At 39.7% G+C, this 23,032-nt stretch overlaps 1 protein-coding gene across 3 annotated transcripts in view; it reads right to left on the bottom strand.

The window, feature by feature from the left end:
- The window catches only part of brsk2a (BR serine/threonine kinase 2a), a 182,387-nt gene that overhangs the window by 67,493 nt on the left and 91,862 nt on the right, over positions 1-23,032 (bottom strand). For all 3 annotated transcript variants that reach the window (XM_088417585.1, XM_088417586.1, XM_088417587.1), the window contains exon 2: positions 4,655-4,749. In XM_088417585.1, the coding sequence (XP_088273711.1) occupies positions 4,655-4,749 (95 nt within the window). The remainder of the gene's footprint in view (positions 1-4,654; positions 4,750-23,032) is intronic.

Below are 23,032 nucleotides of genomic sequence, written 5' to 3'. Positions count from 1 at the left end.
GCCTCTGATCTCAATGGTAAAGCTTGTCAGTGTGATCAACAACATTGAGATTCTATTTTCAATCTTCTCCACACAATCAGAATCAGTATAACAATCAATATTGCTGTAGGTATCGAATACTGAGCTGTAATATTCGGACTGTTATGCCACGTTGAGTTGTTGTAAACTCTACTACAGTATAACACATCAGTCATTTCAAATTTTAGTGAATTTTATACTTTTGCAAAGATCTATATTATTAGAGTGTCATTTTTACAAATCCTTGACCGATCAAAAGTGTTGAAAATTGCTTGCCCTCTCATTCATAATGAAACGCTCAAACTATCCACATCATAGTTACTTGGGTGTAAACTTAAATATTATCTTTTGAATGTCAGCCTGTCAAAAAAAATTGTGCTCTAAATTCTGTCATCCTCCATAAAAGCAAACCGATGAGCTCTCTTATCAAGCAGAATAAAATTGGCAAATGATGAGGTGTCTTTGAAAAGGAGATACTTAGTTCCTTCGAACTCAACTAAACAAGTGAAACCAACAAGTGAGGTTAAACAAAATTATCCCATGAAACATTTTGATTCCTTTCTCTGTCAAACCCTATTGTGCAATTACACAATTATGGAATTTAATTATTCCATATTTTCAAATACCATTTATCCTGTTTGAGGTGAAAGTTAAGTTAAACACAACACCCACACCCACACACACACACACACACACACACACACACACACACACACACACACACACACACACACACACACACACACACACACACACACACACACAATGAGGAGTCATTCCTTGCTCTAATAGCACCACAGGGACCCAAGGTATTGGCATACTTAAAAAAAAGTGACATCTGAAAAAATAACTTCTCGCTCTCATCTGTAAGGCAATGGCCGGCAAAAGTGCAGCAGTGAGAAAGTATGAAAAATGAATGAATTTCTGGATACAAGAAAATTATTACCTGTCTAAATTGAAAATGACTTCATAATAGCATCGAGCAAAACACTTTATGTTCAAAAATACCCACACACAGTTCAGTAATTCAATCAAAATCTTCACCCTAGATTTCAAATTCTGCAAACTATGTGGAGCTGCGTCCCAACAGACAACAGAGCGCCCCATGAGGAGGTTATGTGCAGATTCATGTCCATAAACACGAGCTAGAGGCCAGAAAAGGAGAGGAGAGTGACAGTGCCTGAGTTCGGTAATTGCCTCCGAAGTGCAGCTTCAGCAAAAGCCTTAGTCTCATTGGAAACCTGCTAGTTTTAGAATTCGCCACGTGTTCCTGTCTCTCTAACCTGTCACACACAAATACGCATGCATACATGGATAAGAACTTAAAAAAAGGGATGTCCCTGTGAATGTACAGGATTTATAGTATACTTACAGTATGTGCTTCTGTGTATGCATGTGCGTTTGTCAGCGTATTTTTTGTGGTTTACTTATGAAACATTTCCAACATCCCCACTTATACATTGTGTACAGTAGGCTAGGGGCAATATCAGATTATGATGATATGTTAACCATCAGCAAAAATATCACAGTATCATGATACTAATATTACAGCTCTAAAATATATCATTTTAAAATGTTGAATAGACATTTTTCAAATGTTATTGCTAAACAATGTAAAAATACAGCATGTGTTCCAATAACAAACATTTAGAATGCTAAATTAGAATATATACCGTATTTTCCGTACTATAAGACGCACCGGATTATAAGGCGCACCCTCAATTAATGACACATTTTAAAACTTTTTCCGTACTATAAGGCGCACCGGATTATAAGGCACACCCTCAAATAATGACATATCACAATATAGTAATACTCAAAGTGATAATAATAACTCAAATAATAACTGGAAACTCTCAATAGCATAAATCAATGTCAATATGACCAACCTTGTTCAACTGGAAACACACAAAAGAAACAGGTAAAGCTTACTTTATCAGTTGATTCCCATCTACAAATCCCAACTCAATATTGATCCATATATAAGGTGCACCTGATTATAAGGCGCACCAGCTTTTTAAAAAAATTAAGGCTTTATGGTGCGTCTTATAGTGCGGAAAATACGGTACATAAATCAAATCAAACAAACCTTCAGGGAGCAAAAAAACATACGCACATTGAAAACACACAATTTAAGCGGAAAAACGTGAGTATAAATACACAACACAACAATAGTAAAATAAATTTAATCAATTTGAATTAACTACCATTGCGCGATGGTACTTGAATTCAAATAAATTATTCAACTACAGTACCATGTGTGTCAATACTACAAAGTGGATTCATACAAAAGGCAAACACACACATAAACACACTTGCTTTCTCTTGGTCTCTCTTCTCTACCTCTATCTCTCTCTTTCTCTTCCTCTCTCTAGCTTGCTTACTACATCCTCGTATGTTGTTCGCAATGTCACCTGCTCGTTTTCAAAAGCCAAAAACTTCCCAGACAGCTTACTTCGTTTGTTTGGACGGGGGGAAAGTTCCATTGGTTCATCCTTGTTGAGATTGATAGACTGCTCACATCCTACCTCGAACTATATCACATAAAACACTATGTTAAAGTAGCATATGATAACATGGTAGCCATGTTAGCAGCATAGCCAATTTCCAATTTTAAATAACTGTGACTTTTAAACTTGCTGATGAGTTAATCATTTGAATCAGATGTTCTGGTTAGAGAAACCAGAAAAACACGAAGGACACCGGCCTTCAAGGAACGGAGCTTGACATGTGACCAATTGGAATGCAAGAGTCAAGTCAAAATTTAATAAGCATTTTTATGAACAAACACTTTTAGATCATGCATTTAAAACAATTACCGGGTAAATGAAAACCGTTTAGGTGGCTCCTTCATGTATTTCATGACAAAATGGAATTCGCGAGTCGGCACAAACGTCAACCAAGCAAAACAAGTAGAGGAGGTGTTCAGCGTGACAGTAGTGAGTAAACTAGGGAGACATTGTCAAACTAAGGGGATTATTACTACTGACTGCTTATCAAACACTCCTATCGAAACAGCAATGACATTTCATTGAGAGTGAAGAATTCAGCCGCGGACGAGATGCAAATGAAGGAATTTATTTTCCATTTGCAGAATCTGCAGTGTAAGCATGTCTGCACCCTGCTTTCAATCTCTTAGGCAAACAATTTACAGTGTGGTCTCAGCGTGTGTCCTGTTAAAGACAATTTTCTGGCGGCAGTATCTTGTTGTCCTCAATCCCAATGTATTCCAACAAAACAGGGGCCAATTTTGCAACACGGCAATTTTGAAAGGGACGTTAACTGGACTGCTCAGCAGGACACCTGACAAGCAGTTTGTAGGTCAAACCCGCCTTAAGTATGAATGGAGAGCTCTCACAAAAGCTATGAAGTTAAAACATGAATATAAAACAATCACGGAGAATCACATTTTCAAGCCGATACGCAATGGCTTAACATGTTTAGTCACTCAAGCACTCTAATGTCCAAAGTTGAGCTAGACAAATATTTCATGAACATTACTTCATTTTGGGGATTCTTGGGCAAAGCATCCCAAGGGGGAGCCATCAACCAATATTCATCACCATTATATCACCATCTGCCAAATGACAAATAAACAACATCAACTTTCTTTACCCCATCAAAACCCAAGATACTCTACAAAACAAATGCTCCTTATGAGTGGGACCACAAAGCTCTTTACACACTTCGACTCTGCAGTAAAAATTTAAAAACAATACACATCAACACATTATTCTCCACAAAGCCCTATAAACCCACTAATGACTTCTATAAACAAACCCTTAAGTTCTTATAGGACTACCATCATGACTATCAAGTGTGATATCACAGTCAACGCATAATTGAAAAACACAAACCCGCGATGTCATATTTAAATTACTTAGCTGTCTCTTGCAGGTTTTCCTTTCAAATGTTCCCTCTGAACCGTGATAAAATCATACAGTTCCAAAAAGAGTGACGAGGGGCCTTTTTGGGAGGTTCAGCCTGGGTTTTACAAAAATAACGACCGGTTGTGTGGGGAGAGTGTTTTTGCCACACTTTCATACGTTGTTTTAGCCATGAGCACCAAAGATTTGCCTGTCGCGCCGGCTCAGAAGCAGCAGGTTTGCACATCCTTCGCGGTATTGAGAAGGACATGATTGCATAACCATTGGAGAAGCATGACGGAGGCGTTTGATCATCTCAAATTTATTCTGCAGAGTGACAAGCGACACACAGCCAGTCATAAAGAACTATCTTCAAAAACAAGAAGAACAAGGCGTCTTGCAATAGAAGACATAGCCCTCTGATCTCGACACCATCTCCGCAATCTGGCAGTTGACACAAATATATTTAAAGGAGCCACTAGGAACATTAACTATGTGCTCCAAGCGATGACGTGTTTCCCAGGTTGTGCAAACTACCAAGAAAGTGCAAATTAAGTACAGTAAAAATCGACTGGATAGGATATATTAGGATAGGCTTAGGGGAGAGTTTTAATTTAAAAATAGAAAAACAATGATTTACTATACATAAATGGAGATGGAACTTTTCCCCTTAGCCTATCCTGTCCTCTTTTCCCTCCATGTTGCATGACTGTTTCCACGGTTAGCCAAACACAAACCAAACATAGACAAATAGAAGGTACATGACCTACCTTCATTAGTACTGACTCGCTGAGTTTCTCACGATTGACGATCTTGATGGCGACTTTCTGGCATGTTACACAGTGAACTCCGAGCTTGACCAGTCCTGCAAAGCAAACAAAACATCTCGTTAAGTAAAACAATTTGGTCTCAGCTAATGTTGAATGTTTGCATTTTACATAAAGGCATGACCAGAGGTGAGCTGTCAGGGCCAGCAGGACTTTCTCTGCTGGCCTACACACTACCAAAAGCATTGACCTGCAAAAAAAAAAAAAAAATCTGAATGGTAATATTTTTAACTCATGTAATCATATTAAATTTGCCCCAAAATGGCAATTGTCCTCATGTCATAGCATTTCTCTAGGTGACAGTGCTTCCAGCCTGTGTACGTGTATGTCATATTTCAGCCTCACTATGTGTTTCTCGAGCTTCTGTCGTCTATCGGTCCTCTGAGGACACCGGCACTGGCCTCCGCCCAGCCCGCTAACCAGATCCCTTTTACCCCTGCCGCAGATGTTTACCCCATGGGACAGGGTACCCACATTCCATTTTCGAGCAATATCCGGCTGGGCTCAATGGGTGCAGGCCCAGCTACCAGGATTCCATGCTCCACCTCCAGGGCCTAGCTCGAGGGGGGAACCCTGGTTACCCTGGTGTAGGGGCAAGGGAAACCAGAACCAATATTTGTGCAAGGCTAAGATGTTCTAACTAGACATAGTCCAACTCGCATCAATACACAGCATGGGCTCTGGTACCAGTCCACTCAAAAGGGGTAGAACTCTTTCCTCACGGAGAGAGGCACGTAGCAGGAGTGGGCACACTTATTGCCTGCCTCCCCAGATTGTGGCCTGTGTGTTATGGTTGACACCGGTGGACGAGAGAGTAGCCTCTCTTCGCCTTCGGGTCGGAGGATGGTTCCTGACTCTATATGAGCCGAGAACGAAAAAGCAGTTCAAAGCACCCATACTTTTTTGCAGGGTGTGCTGTAGAGCGCTCCCACTGAACTCCCTTGTTCTGCTGGTTCAAACAGCGTGTCCATTTTTGTACTTAGCACCAGGACACTCTATGGCAGTTCAATGATCACATTTCTGGCCGTGTCTTCAGATTTGCTAAAGTAAAATGAATGGGTGAACGGATGTGTGAATCTTCTCTGCCGCAATTTCAATCTTTCAAGCACAAGTACTGGATGATGTAACTTAAGCTTTAGCAAAACGTTGTTTCTTGTACCAGGCAGATTGCTAATCATCCAGGCTGACCTTCAGTGATGGCAACAGTTTCCCATCTTATGATGAGTGTTTGGACAGTGCATGCGGAAAGTATTCACAGTGCTTCTCTTTTTCCAAATGTTGTCATGTTGCACCCTCATTCCGAACTGTATTAAATCCATCTCTTACTTCAAAATTCTACAACCCAATACCCCATTGTGACTGTGAAACAAAACAAAACAAAAAACCTTTTTGATATGTTTCAATACAACACTAAGAAATCACATGAGATAAGATTGGGAAGGAGCAGAGCAGCAAACTTCCGGCAGAAAAAACTGAAGGCACAGGTACCAAAAGAAACACCATAAGACAAGACAGTGGGTGTTTGGAGTGGCAATAAAAATAAAACACCTGTACTATACTGTAGGTTTCTGCTGAGCTTTTAATGGGCTTGTGTATGCATAATTAAATGTGATGCATCATGTTGCGTGAACTGTGAAGACATTTAGTGACCACACTGATATAAAATGGCTTGTGACTTTAAGTCCATAATGCTGTTATTGACTGCACAAGTGTAGTGACACTTCCTTGAATGGCTCTCAGGGGTTTATTTGAATCATAAAAACAGTAACAGAGTGGGCCATTTGTGTTATTGATTTCTACACTGTGCTAAACAGCTGCAATGCAGTTGTGCAGTGTTCGCTAAAACAAGTAATGGTAGAAACAGAAAAATCACAGAGGCAGCCAATGAGTCTGATGTGAAACTGGCACATGTTCCTGAATAAAAAGTTATGACAAAAACATAGGAATAAGTGATGATTACACTTGAGAGCTCACACAGCAGAAAAAAAAACACTTCAGAAGAATTGAATGATTCTCAGCAGGCGTGTCAAAGCTATTCCACACTAGCACTACTATTGCAAACTAAACTGAATCCTGTGATTCGCTACACAATGAAAATTCAAGGTTGCCCGCTCTGCCTAATAGATGTCGCCTGATCTTCTAACTCACACCATTTGTCACGAGCAAAATGGAGAACAAGTATGGATAACTATACGGGTGCACAGTTATATTTGAAGCAATGTTATTTTGTGTGCATTTGTCTCAAGCTGTTTTACAGAAGAAACTATGAAGAGCAGCCAATCATACATTGATACAATTTTCTGTTGTGTTAAATGTACATACTTTTTTCTTTTTATTATAGGTCAAATACAAAATGTCAAGGCTTGAAATAAGCAGTTCCACATCAAAGTTTGTTGTAATATTAAAAAGTTGCAGATCAAATGAACTATATTCATAAGCAAAACTGCACAACAAACAAAAGATTGAAAATTAATGACAAATTTGTTAAACTCATTTATTCATATTATAACTTGAAAACCTACAAAATTGGCTGCAAGTCTGATGATAGAGTACTAGATTTTGTTCCATCCAAAAGTTTTACTACTTTGAATGCCAATTTGGTTAAATTGATATTTTTTAGTTGATTTCTCATGTTTTTATTAAGTAGTACAAAATAAATGGGTGTCAAAGATGGTGTCAAAAAAATAAATAAATAAATAACAATTTGAAGTTACCGCTTTTAGGACGCACCCATACTTTTGGCCTTCATTTTTGGGAACAGAAATGTGTCTTATATTTGGAGAATTATGATAACCGTTTCCTCAATCAAGTGGTTTTGTATAACTCTTGTCCTCATTCAGGTTACAGGCGAGCTTGCAGCTAGCTGAATTTTGGTGGCAGGCAGGGTGCAATTTGCACTGGACCCATACCATTCACATTTTTTTCAAAATTTCTCACCACTGTTGTTTCTTGAAGCTTAATCTTGTCATCACCCTTACCAGTGACCATTTACAAAGTTGAAGAACCAGATAACCAAAGAGTCGTTGACGTACGGAAGAGCTAACAAAATAGAAAATATAAAGTTGGAAATATATCTGGAGTATAAGAAAGAGAAACATTAAGTACATCCAAAAGATCATCTGTTAGATGAGCTAATATGAAAATGAAATTAATTGTTTAAGAAGGCACGTGAACTGAGGAATATTGGTGATCATTGTTTATTAGTGAGGCCCTGGCTTATTAGTCAAGGGTTCACAAGAGTGAAGATGAAGGAAAAATGTAGGGAAGAGATGAGGAGAAGGAGGTTACAAATACGTTTTAAGAGTCGAGTGAGAGCATAAAGCACTTGATCAAGATGTGGAACAGCAGTCAAAACCATTAGCCCGGTGATGATGATCATATGTTAATGGCCGCATGAGTCACAATAAATGCATTAAAGACAAAATGTCTTCCTGAAACCACATGGAGTAAATGCAATGATTGCTTCAGCATCCATCTTTTTCTGCATTTCAATGTTTTTGTGCAAAAAAACGTCTGCACAGAAAATCCATGATGATTTCAAAACCATCCTGTTTGTATATTCAAATAAACTCGTTTGAATAAGTAAGCAAATTAAGCACATAGTAACAAAAACATGTCTCAATAGTCCCTCCAGGAATCCGCGATGTATCACCACAGAATTCACCACAGCCCTGCACTGAAACCAAAGCAATCTGCAGAATACAGAGCGAGGTGTAGAATTTTACAAGTATGCTTATGTTGTCTTAATCCCTGCGGCCACGTGTTGCGGTCGGATCGAAGGGGTCCAAGGCTACAGATTGTTCATGTTCTATGCACTCGTTCATGTTACAAAAACAAATGTGACCTTGAATGTAAATTGAACATGTCCATGATGTGACACGCGTACACACAAGGGACAACAGTGAGTGACACGTGCATAAAATGACATCACAAGGCAGTATTTACAGGAGTAAATATGGTCCAGCCTTTAGGATCTTATCATTTGATCTCTAATCTACAGAAGAGCAATAATGAGGTAGAAATATTTGAGGGAAATGAGATGAGGTTTTAAATTAGGATGATGGAGATGGTGTCATGTCATTGCTGCGGTGTCATAAATACACTGCGTGGCTGGGCCACTCCTAGTAAGCATACTTTATGCAATATTTTATATTTTCCTAAAATAATTCTTACTATTACTGTACATGAATTGCCTTAATTGATGTTCAATGTTTTTTTTGTTTTGTTTTTGCCTTTTCTTGTTTTTTTTTGTTCTTTTACAAGCACTCAAAATATCAACTTTCAAGGCACAAAATCAAGAATTGATCTCCGCCGAATCAGGATTGTTCTATGTACAAGTAAATGTAACACTTTCTCTGCAGATTCCTCGGGAACTATTTAAAGAAGCAACATTGAGTCCCAAGCATTTTTACATTACATTTACTAACTATAAATGTCTATAGTTAAATGTCTCAAATAGTAGAGGGGGGGGGGGGGGGTGTAGATTGTGGTCAATGAAAAGGCGGCACTGTGGGAGTGGTCAGCACAACCGCCTCACAGTTCAGAGGTTACAGGTTTGATTCTGCCTCAGGGAGTCTGGAGTTTGCATGTTCTTCCTTATTGGTTTTCTACAGATACTCTGGTTTCTTCTCACATTCCCGAAAAACATGCGTGCTAGGTATACTGTGCACTCCAAATTGCCCTGACGAGTGTGACTGGTTAATTGTCTAAATGCATGCCCTGCAAATGGCTGGCAGCAAAATAGTAACTCAGACCAACCAAGATTGACTTTTCTTTACGGGCAAGGGAGGATTCAGCTCTCACTCTCATGTTCTCTCCACAGCCTTCGGCGCCCAGCCGTCCTCACCTGCTTTTTATTCATTCAGTAAAGCATTACACAATACAAGACATAACAAAAAGCGCCAGCCGGGTGCCACCAACAGCTGCGTCAACAGCTTCATCTAAGGACTAGGGTGAGATGAACTAGGACTGCATAGATGGATAGCAATGCATGATGTTCTAGACAAGAAATAAAAACATAATGACAACAACCTTATATTTGATTTCCTTCACACCCCGCCTACTGCCAGACTCCGGCACACCTTTCTGGTGGAGAATACAGTTATTTTCACTTTAATTTGTTCCATTCCTCTTGGCTTTTCTTTGGTATTCAAAGAGACATGTAAGAATCAAACCTGCATATTTGCACAAGCATATGATTGCATCTTGTTGTTTAAGTGGGTTCTTTGTATTGTTAAAGTGTTGGCATCGTGGTGTCTGAATTCTCTCTGGGGAGAAAAAAAAACACATTCATGTTGCGCGTGAACATCTCAGTTTGGTATAAACACAGCTGGGGGCGCACACACACTCACACACACACACACACCCACGCAAACACACACACTTGCATAGCTTTATTTACAACCAATCGGAACAATACACAGAGAGGCTGACATGGGTTTGCGACTCCACTGAATCAGCAAGTGCATCAATCTCTCCACTCCTTCCCTCTCCTCCCAAATCAATAGAATCAAAAGCCCTTGGCTTCATGCACAAAGTCAGAATAATGACACCAGCCTGTGACTTGTGGGCTGGAGAGGCCACCATCGACTGACCCCAGTGCTACACTCCTTCCTTTCAGTGTGCCCGAGATGAATAGTGTGTGCATGAGTGTGTGTGTGTGTGTGTGTGTGTGTGTGTGTGTGTGTGTGTGTGTGTGTGTGTGTGGACGATCTCCTGGAGTAAGGAAAGAGAGTTTGCATCCACAGCCCTATGAGAAACACGACTATGGAGGATGATGCTGCCGAGCCGCATTCCATCATTGCACTGCTGGAATTTTAGCAAAAATACTTCTTCAAGATAATGTCATACATACCTACCTACCATTCATGTTTTTGGAGTGCCCTGAGAAGACCACGCGGGCATGGGATTATTAGTAGCATTCTATTTTTGTTTGTTTGTTTTTTTAAGGAGAAAGGACAGCCCAAGTCCCACAGAGAGAGGCTTTTTATTCATTGAGTGAACTTGTGAAAGTTATTTCCTTTGCAGCCTTAAAAAAAATGGAGTGGTCGATGTGTTATTGAACATGCAGGTAGCAGTAGCGAAGGACTGACTGTGAGTTTAATTTGCCCAGCCATTGATTGCATGAAGAGGTTAGGTACAACACCAGGGCATTGACAGAAATTGACTTTTACACATTTAAACTGTGAGATGTTTATTGTGAGCTTCACTAACAAACACCGGGTGGAGGTTGAGGACACAGATCCACATATCAACACTCACCGCAAAATGATTAATGCCGTTTTTAGGATCATGATTGGACTGCTTCATTTTCATGTGAAAGTAACTGCTACGATGAAAAGCAGGACAAAATGAAAAAGCAACTCAACTTCCGCACCTATCTTGCTTTGAATCCTGATCTTTGAGGAGCCCTAAGCCAATGCTGGCAGATGGTAGTAGCTTATGCTGGCTTAGCTTTCACCCCCAAGAGGCGCTGGCTCAGAGAAGCTCAATGCCCTTAGACACAGATCTGTGAGCTGCTTTTCACTGCTGTGCTCTAACCCCGAATACTTGACGTGAGGGCTACAGCTCTTCCCTGGGATCAGCGTTAAAAAGGAAACAAAATGTGCAAACTGGGCTTATTACTTTAGCTTTTTCTGACCAGATGGAAACCCCCTAGAGTAGGGCGTGGGAATCCCATGCTTCAGGGCAAAGGACAGGAGTTAAGACCAATTATTAACCGCAACATACCTGTGTGCCTGTCAGCTCGACCGTTAAATTTTTACGAGATAAAAATTAATGGTCAGGCAGTAGGTTACCCTACATATCATTCCAACATTTTTTCAGTAATAGCGAAAATAAAATCACAGTCTTCCAAAATGTATTGCATCCGTCCATTTCTGCCAGTCCATTCTACTGCAGAACAGGTTTTGTGATAGAGTTCCATATTGTGTTCTAAGACAAGAGGTTTGATTTGGTTTGGTCAACAGACAAATTTGCTCTTATCAGGTGGAAAGGCCTGCAGGCAAACTCTCTGTTGCTTAATATTTTGGTAAAACAGTAAAGGTGCCTAAACTAGAAGTTTGTTTAGGAGTTGCCAAGATGATCTTAGACTACTTTTTGAGGGGTTGAATTTGTTACAAGAATTCACTCATTTATATTTAAATCAGCAATCCCAATCAGTGCAGTCTCCATCAATATACGGGATTTGATACTATGGCAACAGAAAACTGCTAAACAAAAAATGAGGTATCAAAGCAATAGAGGATCTTCTATTGAGCACATTCCCCAAAATTCCAGCGATATTTCTAAAAAGCGCCAGAGGATCTATTTAACTGTCTCCCCTTTCCCCTGTGCAGCCATGCATGATGATAGCCTTCGCTGTTAGTCTACTTGTAAACCTTCGAAGCTTACCAGGCGAAGAAAAAACATCGGGAGCAACTGTGGCCCAGACCAACAAAACAGCTTAAAAAGCCGGAAGAGCAACTTGGCCCTGGAGTGCTGGAGGTACACTGACGCATGCATAATAGAACCTGTTTATTTTAAAGTAACTGTTATCTTAAAATAAAACAAATGCTGTTGCACGTGAGGAGCTCTTTATATATATATATATATATATATATATATATATATATATATATATATATATATATATATATTAGATAGATAGATAGATAGATAGATAGATACTTTATTCATCCCCGTAGGGAAATTCACATTTCCAGCAGTATCCTCAAGTCGAGATGTAAAATATGAGAAATAAATTTATATTACACATGGCAATAAAATTACACCAACAGATTGACTTCTTGAACTCAGCAGAAAAAGATTGTAAAAAGTTAAGGAGGCATAGAATGGCTTCAAGGCAAAACTTTTTATTTAACATTCAAATGATGAAATGTATTGCAGTTGGGCTGAATGAATGATATACAGATCTTACAAGCTCATTGATTGGCATATCTCAGAATCTCCAGAATACCACCTATACCACTGTATATTGATAGGGCCCCTTGGCGAGCTTAATGAATTGGTGCACTGGTGACGTGACAAAGTTCAATAAGTGCCAGTTTCGTGTGGGCCTGGAAGGGGGCTCCTCCCACCTGTGGTCCCCTCTGGAGGTTTCTGGTTTTCCCCTAATTGGGGTTTTTGAGTTTTTCCTTCCCCTTCTGGGAGCTTTGACAGGAGATGCTGTTATGTACCTTACACTGAAAAGATGTCTCTGTACGACTTCTTTTTTCGAAAGAGGTCTCCACGTGAGCTTTTTTCATCTGTGAAGCCCTTTGAGACTTCGGTGATTTAGGGCTATACAAATAAAATTTGATTGATTTATTGATTGGTTTCATATGAAAATGTTAAGACTTCGGAAAGGTCCTCTTTTTGCACACACCCTAATCACTGTCGTAATGATGCACAGATTTGCCTGTGGGTTGGTCAAACAACTCATGCCAGCAATGCAAAGTGAATTAAGAAAACTGTTTTTTTGTTTGTTTTTTTTTTTACGATTAGCCCCTCACTACTTTTGGCCCCTGGGCTTCAGCTCAGGCAAGTCCATTAGTAAAGCAGGCCTGGTTTGGCAGACCGTTGACAGACGAACTGTTTGTCTGTCCATTATGGACACCTTTTGCTGATGAATGTCAATTCACAAGGGGTGACATGCATACGTGCACATAATCTTACTCATCAAATTCATGGTGGAGGCAGGAACAAAGATACAATAACAGGCAATGTCTATAATTGTTAAGTTTATGATAATTTTGTGTCATTTTGCTTTCTAGATATGATTGTATAAATGAGCCACCAATCTCACTTGTGAAGCCTTTTGAGGCTTTGGCGATTCAAGCTCGTCTTGAAATAATAATGACTTTCCAGGTATGAAAAATTTAAAGACCAATAGCGTGCATGCCAGGATAATCATGTGATTTCACTCAATAAATTGCTCCCACGTCGGGGACCGACAGACTGTCGGCCAATCCGTCACCGACTGACTGAGATGATCGTTTTGCCGACAAATGCTGGACCAGCAACAATATTTTAAAATATCTCAAATGCCCACCTCCTGCGAGGGTCATCAATGAGCTGGAGCTTAATCCCATCTTTTTTGGGTGACAAGCAGAATACGAGATGTACTGGTCGATTCTCAACTGTAGATTGTGCTCAAGATATGTAAAATGGAATGTGTAGTTTGATCTTTAAATTTTAGGTCAAATGTCTTGAAATACTGTCTGTCTCTATTGAGGATACAATCTCACCCATTAACTTGATCACAGTCAGTGATATCGCTTCTCTTTGAAATCTCGCTGCCTGGATGTCGGCGCAAATTCAAAACGTTCCTCTTTGAATTCTGGCCCGAAGTGATAGAGGCCTCAGACCAGAAAGTCGAGCAGCAGTGACACTGTCACAGGGATGTATTGTGTATAATCCTGAAATGGAAAAGTCAGAGCAAACAGGACAGCAGAAAATGTAGACATGAGAGGGCGGTGAGATATCGCATGACCATGTGGCCCTTGCAAGGAGAGAAGTTGCACTGGGTAACTGTAGATAAACAACGATACAAGTAAGACTGAATCAAAATACTGAGAGAAAGCCAGGCAGGATAGGATGAGGCACTCAGATCTATTTTTAATGCCACTGACTGGGGATCGGCAAAAGGAATGTATAATTACAGCCTCATGAATAATACAAGCCGGCATCTTTTAATTAGCCACACCAGGCTTACTGCAGAGACCGCAGCTGATGGGACAAACACATGCATACGCACATGGACATACAGTACATACACATTGCTCTATACTGTAGTATATGCAAAGAAAGGAAGGACAAGCATATGCAAGGCTACGAGTGGGTGAATAGCGGCGTGCCGGCGTGCATGCTAAATGTGAATGTGAATGCTCCTTCAGGAAGAAAGGAGTTAAATCAAGAGGTAAGTAAGGGTCGGTGCCTTGGCTTTGACTTCTGGCCAGAAAGAGGGAGAGGAATACTTTGAAACAAAAGATCTCCGCCGCTCAATATGGCAAACCTCCACCCAGCTATGTGATATGTGGCAGATTTAAACCAGTAGGATCTAAAAACAAATATTGCACATTCCTGCATACTAACCAGAGGCAATTGCTAATTTAAAAAAAAAAAAAAGTAAACATCAAAAGGTGTGCATTAGAAAAGAGATCACAGAACATCTAAACTGAAATTCTCAAGTTACTTATTCAATTAAAAGTGTTGGTGGGGAGCTGATACACTCATTATCAAACATGGCTCCATCAGGAGAGTCCAATGAGACAAATTCCGATTACTATTGGAAGTAACCTCAAAATCTGACTCACTGCACATCAAGAGCAGGAAGGATGCTTGATTCAAGTTGGAAGGGTACATCAAGATGCAGGCAGGATGTTATTTACTTGTTATCTGGTAGCGTATCTCCTCAGATGTCCACAGACTTCATTTGTGAGCTAATTTGTGGCTCGCTAATGTAAGTTTGAGGTAAGCTCGGAAAATATGTTTGTGTGTGTATGTGTGTGTGCATATACAATATAAAAATTTATAAAACAACATGAGCTATATATAATTGCTATGCTCTATAAAAGCATAGTCTTTGTTGAGAAAACTACAAATTGCTTTGACCTTTTATTTTTTTTCACCACGAGATTAAGACCACGAGACAATTTTATTTAAAAATTTCTAAAATCACATATTAACATAAAGCCCTGAATTAAATTGAATTCCATTTCAGAACAACGGGATTTCAGAATATCGGGATGCGCGACTCATTCTGAAAGCACGTTTGTGCACTCGAAGGGGAGTAGGTCACTTTATCAATTGTCACATCATGCTTCCGGTAAAAACTTCAAAACAAAAGCCTCTGTGTCTAAATGCAAGCGTTCGTGTCCATACATTATTCACTACGGTGACGTTTATTTTGAAGTCTCATCAAATTTAGGGCGTCTTTTACTGTCATGCAGTAACATTGTGTTTTGGCCGCTAGCTTCCGGACATTTGTCTCTTTTTTTTAAAAAAAGAATATAATTTTGTCTTTTTTAATCCAATCAGTTCAGTCAGGGAGTACAAAAGTCCAATAAAATAACACCGCTTTGATTCACATTGGGGGTTTGGTTCACGACCCTCTAGGTCGCACTGTCATTGCCCATGTAAGCAATGTCCCCCAGCCGAACGAAGGAACTCCCCAGAGGGAGCACTCTCCAGCACAACCTCCAAAGCCTCCAAAAAGGGTGGATACTCCGAATTGTTGTTTGGTGGATTGGCACAAAAAAGTCAGGACCTATCCCCCCATCCCAAGGAAGAGGGAGGCTACCCTCTCATCCACAGAGATGAACCCCAGTGTACATGCAGGCGTGGACACAGGGGGCAAGAAGTATACCTCCTGTTCTACACCTCTCACAGTGGGCAACTACAGAGTGGAAGAGAGTCCAAGCCCTCTGCAGAGGGCTGGCCCCAGAAACCAAGCTGTGTGTGGAGACGACAACTGTCAACTGTCTTGTCGGGACTTTTTTCTTGAATTTAGAGCTTGTTATACTCAAAGTTCTCATGAAGTGAACAATTGTCCCTTAGTTGTAAGGCAATTAACCCCATCAGATGAAAAAAAATCCAATAACTGCTCTCAAGATTGAGTAGTCTACAAGAACCTGAAAACAGAATGTTGTTTTATATATAACACCAGTAAATAGTGCAGCTCCCTGAGCGTATATTATATCTGGAGCCAATATTTATCATGACAGAATATTGAAATGAATAAATGACATGTATTATTCATAAACATAATTACATTGAGGCAACACATGGTGGGACTTGAGATTAGCACATTCGCTACAAAATGAATCTTGATCGGACCTCAGCTCCAGCCTTTTCTTTCTTTCCAAAAATGTGCAAAAATGGAAACTAATCCCCAGATTGAATATGGACAATATGTACACAAGATGGACATATGACCATGACTTTAAGTTCATCAGAGATACAAGAAAAAGACAAGAAAAATATAATCGTTAGGTGCACTTTGTGTGCGACACCTAAAAATCTGTCCACTTTCCACGAAATACGACCAATAATTTGATAAACCGTTGAGAGTGGTTTGAGAGACCTTAGTAACGTGAAGTCAGCGAAAAGAAAACACGAGGAGGATTGCGCTCTCTAGCTGAGGGATGATACTTTGACACCAAGAGGTTAGAAGATTCGTTAGGAGCTGCTGCGTTCCGCAGTTTATTCACCAGTATTTGGAAACATTGTCAGCAAGATCCCTGTCACGACTAGAAATAATGACAAGGTAAGCAAACACTAATTTTCACTGGACAATTAATAATAGTCGATAAATAATTCAAGATGAAGCATACAAAACTCATGTTAGCCAGTACGTTAAACACCTTAACAATGATGTAAGTCGGCTAGCTGCTAACATTAACCTCACCTAAACCTAAAATCCTTATTTGACTGTTTATAAGAGCCCATTGAGTCATATGAAATTCATTGGAAGAGGGTAATAAAGCCAACAGTAGAGAAATATTTAGGATGGGAGGATGTGTTGGTAATCATCCCAGCGCCATTGCTGCAGTTGTTAACATTTCTCTCAGGGAGTGGGTTAATTTGAGCAAGTCCTCTGGTTAAATCAATGCATCAGTGGCAGCTCACCTCAATAGGCAAGAAGTCACTGCTGGATCTCAATGAGGCAACGGCATCTCTGTTCACCACAAAATGCCATATACTGTATATATATATATATATATATATATATATATATATATATATATATATATATATATATATATATATATATATATATATATATATATATATATATATATATATATATATATATATGTGTGTGTGTACATACACACACACACACACACACACACACACACATTGGGCCCCCGTGTTACGAGAATAATCCGTTCTGCAGTTGGGCACATAAAGCGAATTCACCGTATGGCAGGCAATCCAAATATAAGTTAAACAGCTAATGTGTTTAGAACCCCAAGTAAAAACATCAAAATTGTACATACTAAAAATTGGTACCAAAATAGTCAGTGGTACGTATATATAATATGCATGTATACAATCAGAAAACATCATAAATAAAAAATATAGAAAGGATTTATTTACCTTTGAGTGCCGCTTGTTATGCTCATATTCCCTTGTAAATGTAGCCTAGTCTAGGCCTGCTTCGTATTTCTTGATTATCTCCAGCTTTGTTTCCATATAAATCATCTTCTTACTTCTTTCTTTAACATCACTAACAGCTATCTTGGGACCCATGGCTAATCCTTTCAACTTTGAATTAAGCAGTAAAATGCACTATAAATACGGTTTTGTCACCACTCGTGATAGAACAAAGTTTTACCATTCTGCCATGTTGAAACGAGTGAGGCTGACCTATATATATATATATATATATATATATATATATATATATATATATATATATATATATATATATATATATATGTGTGTGTGTGTGTGTGTGTGTGTGTGTGTGTGTATAGAGAGAGAGAGAGACAGAGAGAGAGAGAGAGAGAGAGAGAGAAAATACATTCAAAATGAAATTGACTTTTATTATAATTAGTATAATGATGTCAGGTTGTTAGACCAGCAGAGACTAGTTAGGCCTTGCTGGTGAAAATGTATTTTCTGCAGTTTTATGCATTCCGTAACATTTTCAGCAATGCATGTATTTATTTATATTTGCCGTACAGTAACACTTTCCATAGCATTAGTTTACACTTTAGTTTGTATTAGCAGAACTCTCATGAATTGTAATAATAACTGTCTGTGGCTGCAGTAAAACTTCCATCTCCTCCACTTACAACCTGTGCAGCATGCTAGAGCTAACATGCAATTAAGTACCTGCTATTTGGGTTCTAAATCACAATCTTTGTTCAAAATGTACACCAACAGAAGCACTTGCAATTTAGTGTCCGATAATTTGAGTCATAATAAACCAGGCACGATGTAGCTATGAACACATGTTTCTGTGTGCGTGTGCGTGTGTGTGTGTGTGTGTGTGGGGGGGGGGGGGGGGGGGGGGCAAGGAAGAAACGTACACATCACAAAAAGAACAAAAACAATAACCAAACAAAGAAAAAAAAGAGCCTGTGAAACAGCTGCAATGGCAGCTCACCAAGGTCTCAATTTCGCCTGGCCTTTTAACTGAACAAAGACCAATGCGTGTGAAAGCAAGACACTGCCTGAATGGGAAAAGCAAAAAATAAAAAAGAAACAAAGTTAATAAAAGTGATGTGGAGCGGTTACTCAACACAAGCCAAAGAATGGCATAAGGGAAAGAGGCCAACCGAGTGGAGAGTGAGGAAAAGAGATAATGGCATAGTGTCCAAGTCGTCCACCACGGGGCTATCTGAGAGAACACAGAGAGGTTGCCTCGACAGGACTTCTAGAGGCTTTTACTATGACGTCTCCCTGTCACCACATACAAGACTGCTGGAGATGGCACATACAGAAAGACTAGGAAAACACATTCTACACACACACTGTCATGAACACACATTGGAGAAAGTGCACATGCTTCACTAAAACAATACAGAATCTTCACCTGATTGTAGGTTGTAAAACCTGCCTAATCCTTCACTTTCCAACAACAGGTAGTGCTTTAATCGGTCTGCAACAGATCACAATTGGCCAATTTCCACGGAAGAAAAACATGATCGATGAAACGATCAACCGCAGTTGAAACTTTGTAGCCTGAAGCCAAATCAAGGCCAGCCAGTGTGTAGGTTTTTATCTTTTACTTGGCCCGCTAAAGGCCAAACCAGTAACTAATCATATGTTGGTATAATGATCAGTAGCAGCAGCATAAAACCGTCATCACTACACCCCTATCTGTCGTCTGTATGTGCAATTGAATTTGCATGGATGCCCTACCACTAAACATTCTTCACATAGACCCGATCTTATGACAATCGTCATGGTCTGTACGGGGCACACGCAATTTCTTCATTAGACGTACTAACGATCGGCAACTGTTCAAAAGTTCAAGATTTAGGAAGACCAGAATCGACTCAAATGTATAGCTTGAGCAATCAAGTCAGCGTTCGCACTTCTCAAACCGTAAAGTGTATGCCCAGCTTTTGCGAGACTCTCTTAACTCAAATGTAGTTAGATTCATATGTTGAGATTCCAAGACAGAGGGTTACTTACCAGTGATGTCTAAGATATGATGATAGTTTTTATAAATCTTAGTAATGCACATGAACCTGTCATAAGAGGCTTTCAGATACAGTAGGTCTTACTGACATGCTTATCACATGCTGTACATCACAAGACTTGGATGTGTCCTGGTTAAAGGCTATATAAATGAGACTGTCACGATGCCATGATCTACGATGCATATCTGTGATAGATGTTTGTAAGGCTGTTCAGGGCTTACGACATCACTGAAAGTCTCAACCGTTGAGTCTTTGTTTTTTACACATGAAGCAGAAATAAGCTTCAGGAAAATCATCTTCTACAGAATATCCTTAATGCTTGTCCAGGGATAGAGATCAACGGGCTGCATGCATGTCTCAACATCGCAGCGTAGATAGAAGATCAACGTTCTTCTCAGTCCCCGATGATAAATAATGAGGTTTGTCAGGAGGAAAAGGGAACAGTTTGAGTTAATGGCAAGGGCTCTGCACGTAACTGCAAGGGTCAACAGAGGGTTGCTGTGGCACTGCTATGGTAACAAGGTACAGAGAGAATGCTTTATTGCGGTATAAATCTGTCTGCATAGTCACACTGTGGACAACATGCAGCTTTTCTTCAGCAAAATTATCGGTACATGACCAAAAAAAAAAAAAAAAACAATTATTTAGCAACAGGACCAATGTCACTTTGGAAAACTTGAAAATTGAAAAATGGGGAAAACATACATTTAAGAAATACAGAATTGTGGCATTTTTCCTAGTTGGATAGCTAACTATATAGCCATCCATCTATCCAGTATCAGAACTGTTTATCCTTACAAGGGACGCGAGTGTGGTTGAAGCCTATCCCAGCTGTCCTCAGGCAGTGGCCGGGGCACAGCCTGATCTGGTTGCCAGCCGACCGCAGAGCACACAAAAACAAACCACCATTCACACTCACAAACACACCCTAAGACAACTTAGAGTGTTCAATATACCTACCGCGCATGTCTTTGGAATATGGGAGGAAACCAGAGCACCCAGAGAAAAGCGACACAAGCACAGGCAGAAACATGTAAACTCCACACGGGAAAGCTGAAGCACGGTGAGGAAGGTATGCTAGCCAGTCTTCCGCCATGCTGCCTTGCTTGCTATCCTTTCATAACTATTGTGGGAGAATCCTTTCATAACTCTAGTTGGCAAACGTAATCAACAAATTATGACTACATTTGGAAACTTACAACATGAGTAGCTGACTGTTTTACATTTTTTTACATTGACAAAAATGGGAAATACAGTATATGGCCAACCTAACATGCATGTTTTGCTTGTTTGAAAACACTGGAAAACCTGAACTAACCTGAATAAAAAGATTCACTGAATTCCATTTGCAGGATTCCATACCTTCAATCTTGACAGTAAAGTTTCCATGTGAGGTTTTTTTTATTAAGTCAGGGTAGTGCGGTATTGACGAGCAGTGAAAACTGTGGTCCCGTTTCTTTCAGGGTTTCATTTTTGGTTAGTCAGCGATAAAGGATGGGTTTGATTGGATAAATGGTTGATTTGCAAGTCAAAGGTTAAAAGTGGGCAAGTCGTAGATGTAGATGCTCTTGAGTGCTACTTAACTCTATGAAATGATAGGTCATTGCAATAGCTCTTGAAGTGACGTTTGCCATATAAGTGCGTATGTGTGTGTGTGTGCGTGCGCATGCGTGTCCAGACTCATTTATGATGCTGTCCTCTAAAATGTTTAACAGAAAATACTCATTGCAATTTAACAGTGAAATCTTATGTGTGGAAAACTTGGGTCAAATGGACACCACCAATGACCCAAACACATACAAGCACATTCAGCCTGGAGCTGATGACGCAAATAGCCTTATAACTCAGGCTCGGTGCAACGATTAAGTGCAGCTAATGAGGAAGTAAAAAGGGAGAGAGAGAACCGAGGCAGAACGAGCCAGGGATGTCTGAGGAGTTGCAACTTCCTTAGTGCATACAGTCTCACAATCAGTACATAAAAACACAGCAGCAAGGACCAAGAGGTGAAAATGAAATCTGCATGAGAATCATCTATAACCCTTAAATGTGTAAAAGAGGTGGGAGGAAAGCAGGCAATGAGGGCTGTACCTGACCACCTCCAGCCAGTCAAGGGCTTTTATTTTCACTTCATCTTTGCGAGTTCGCCCGTCATCATGCTTTCGTTTATTGCCAAATCTGCCTGGGGAAACCTCGACATTTGCTTTGAAACATTGCATCTAGACCCTCTTAGCTCTCCCCATCCTTTTTCATTGTGGTTTCAATCTTAGCCCCATTCTGTCTTTCTCTCCTTATAATGCCTGCTTTTTTTTTTTTTTTTTTTGCAAGCGCTACAATACTGCCTAGATTGTTATTTTACTGCCGAGACAGAAGAAAAGAGCACTGACCAACAAAGCTTGACAAAAACAGACACAGAAACGGGTTTGAAAACAAATTCAAGATTTTGGACAACGTTCTTTTCCAAGTATAAAACATTAACTCTATTTTTTATAACACAAACATGGGCAAATTTGCACATACTGTACAAGTTGTATTTCAAAACTGAGTACCAAATACTCATGATTGTTAATGTGTGTCGCTAAGAGATGCAAGAGGTCATACAGGGGGAGTTTGAAGTAAAGAAGCATGACGATTGATGGACAGAGACAGCTGGACAAAAAGAAGATGGAAGAGGGGGGGCTGCTTTGTCGATTAGAATAAGACAGTATTGTGAGAAAAGCATCTATCAACCCACCCGACCAACCACTACTAAAGTCTGTGATTTCACATGCAACCAACGCCTTGTGGCAGAACCTTGCTTCACGAACAAAACTCACATGACTATACACACACGCACAGTCATTATAGAAGAACAATGTTGGACAAAATGGAAATGGTGAAATGGGACTGAAGAGAAGGAACATAAACATTTTGCTGATGACAGTCATTAACAATGGGATGGTCGCAATGACACCTTCATGGTGGTGCTTAGTTGTGCTGCATAATAGAGTGTGACATAATAGAACAAAGGAGCTTGCACACTTTCTAATTGTAAATATGTTTCAAGATTTTTCATTAATAAACATTATGTAAGAATAAGTTAGCACATGATTTTCAAAGTTTAGCTTTTGCCTTTTTAGGACCAAGCTGTAGAGAGAACTGTTTACAAGTGTATGTTCAAATGTTTCATTATTATTTTTATTTT

Source organism: Hippichthys cyanospilos, chromosome 6, assembly GCF_059441005.1.
Source record: "Hippichthys cyanospilos isolate Australia breed blue-spotted pipefish chromosome 6, RoL_Hcya_1.0, whole genome shotgun sequence".
In the NCBI taxonomy this organism is placed as follows: Eukaryota; Metazoa; Chordata; class Actinopteri; order Syngnathiformes; family Syngnathidae; genus Hippichthys; species Hippichthys cyanospilos.
Note: the sequence above shows the minus strand (reverse complement) of the source record. Positions and strands in the feature narration are given on the sequence as shown.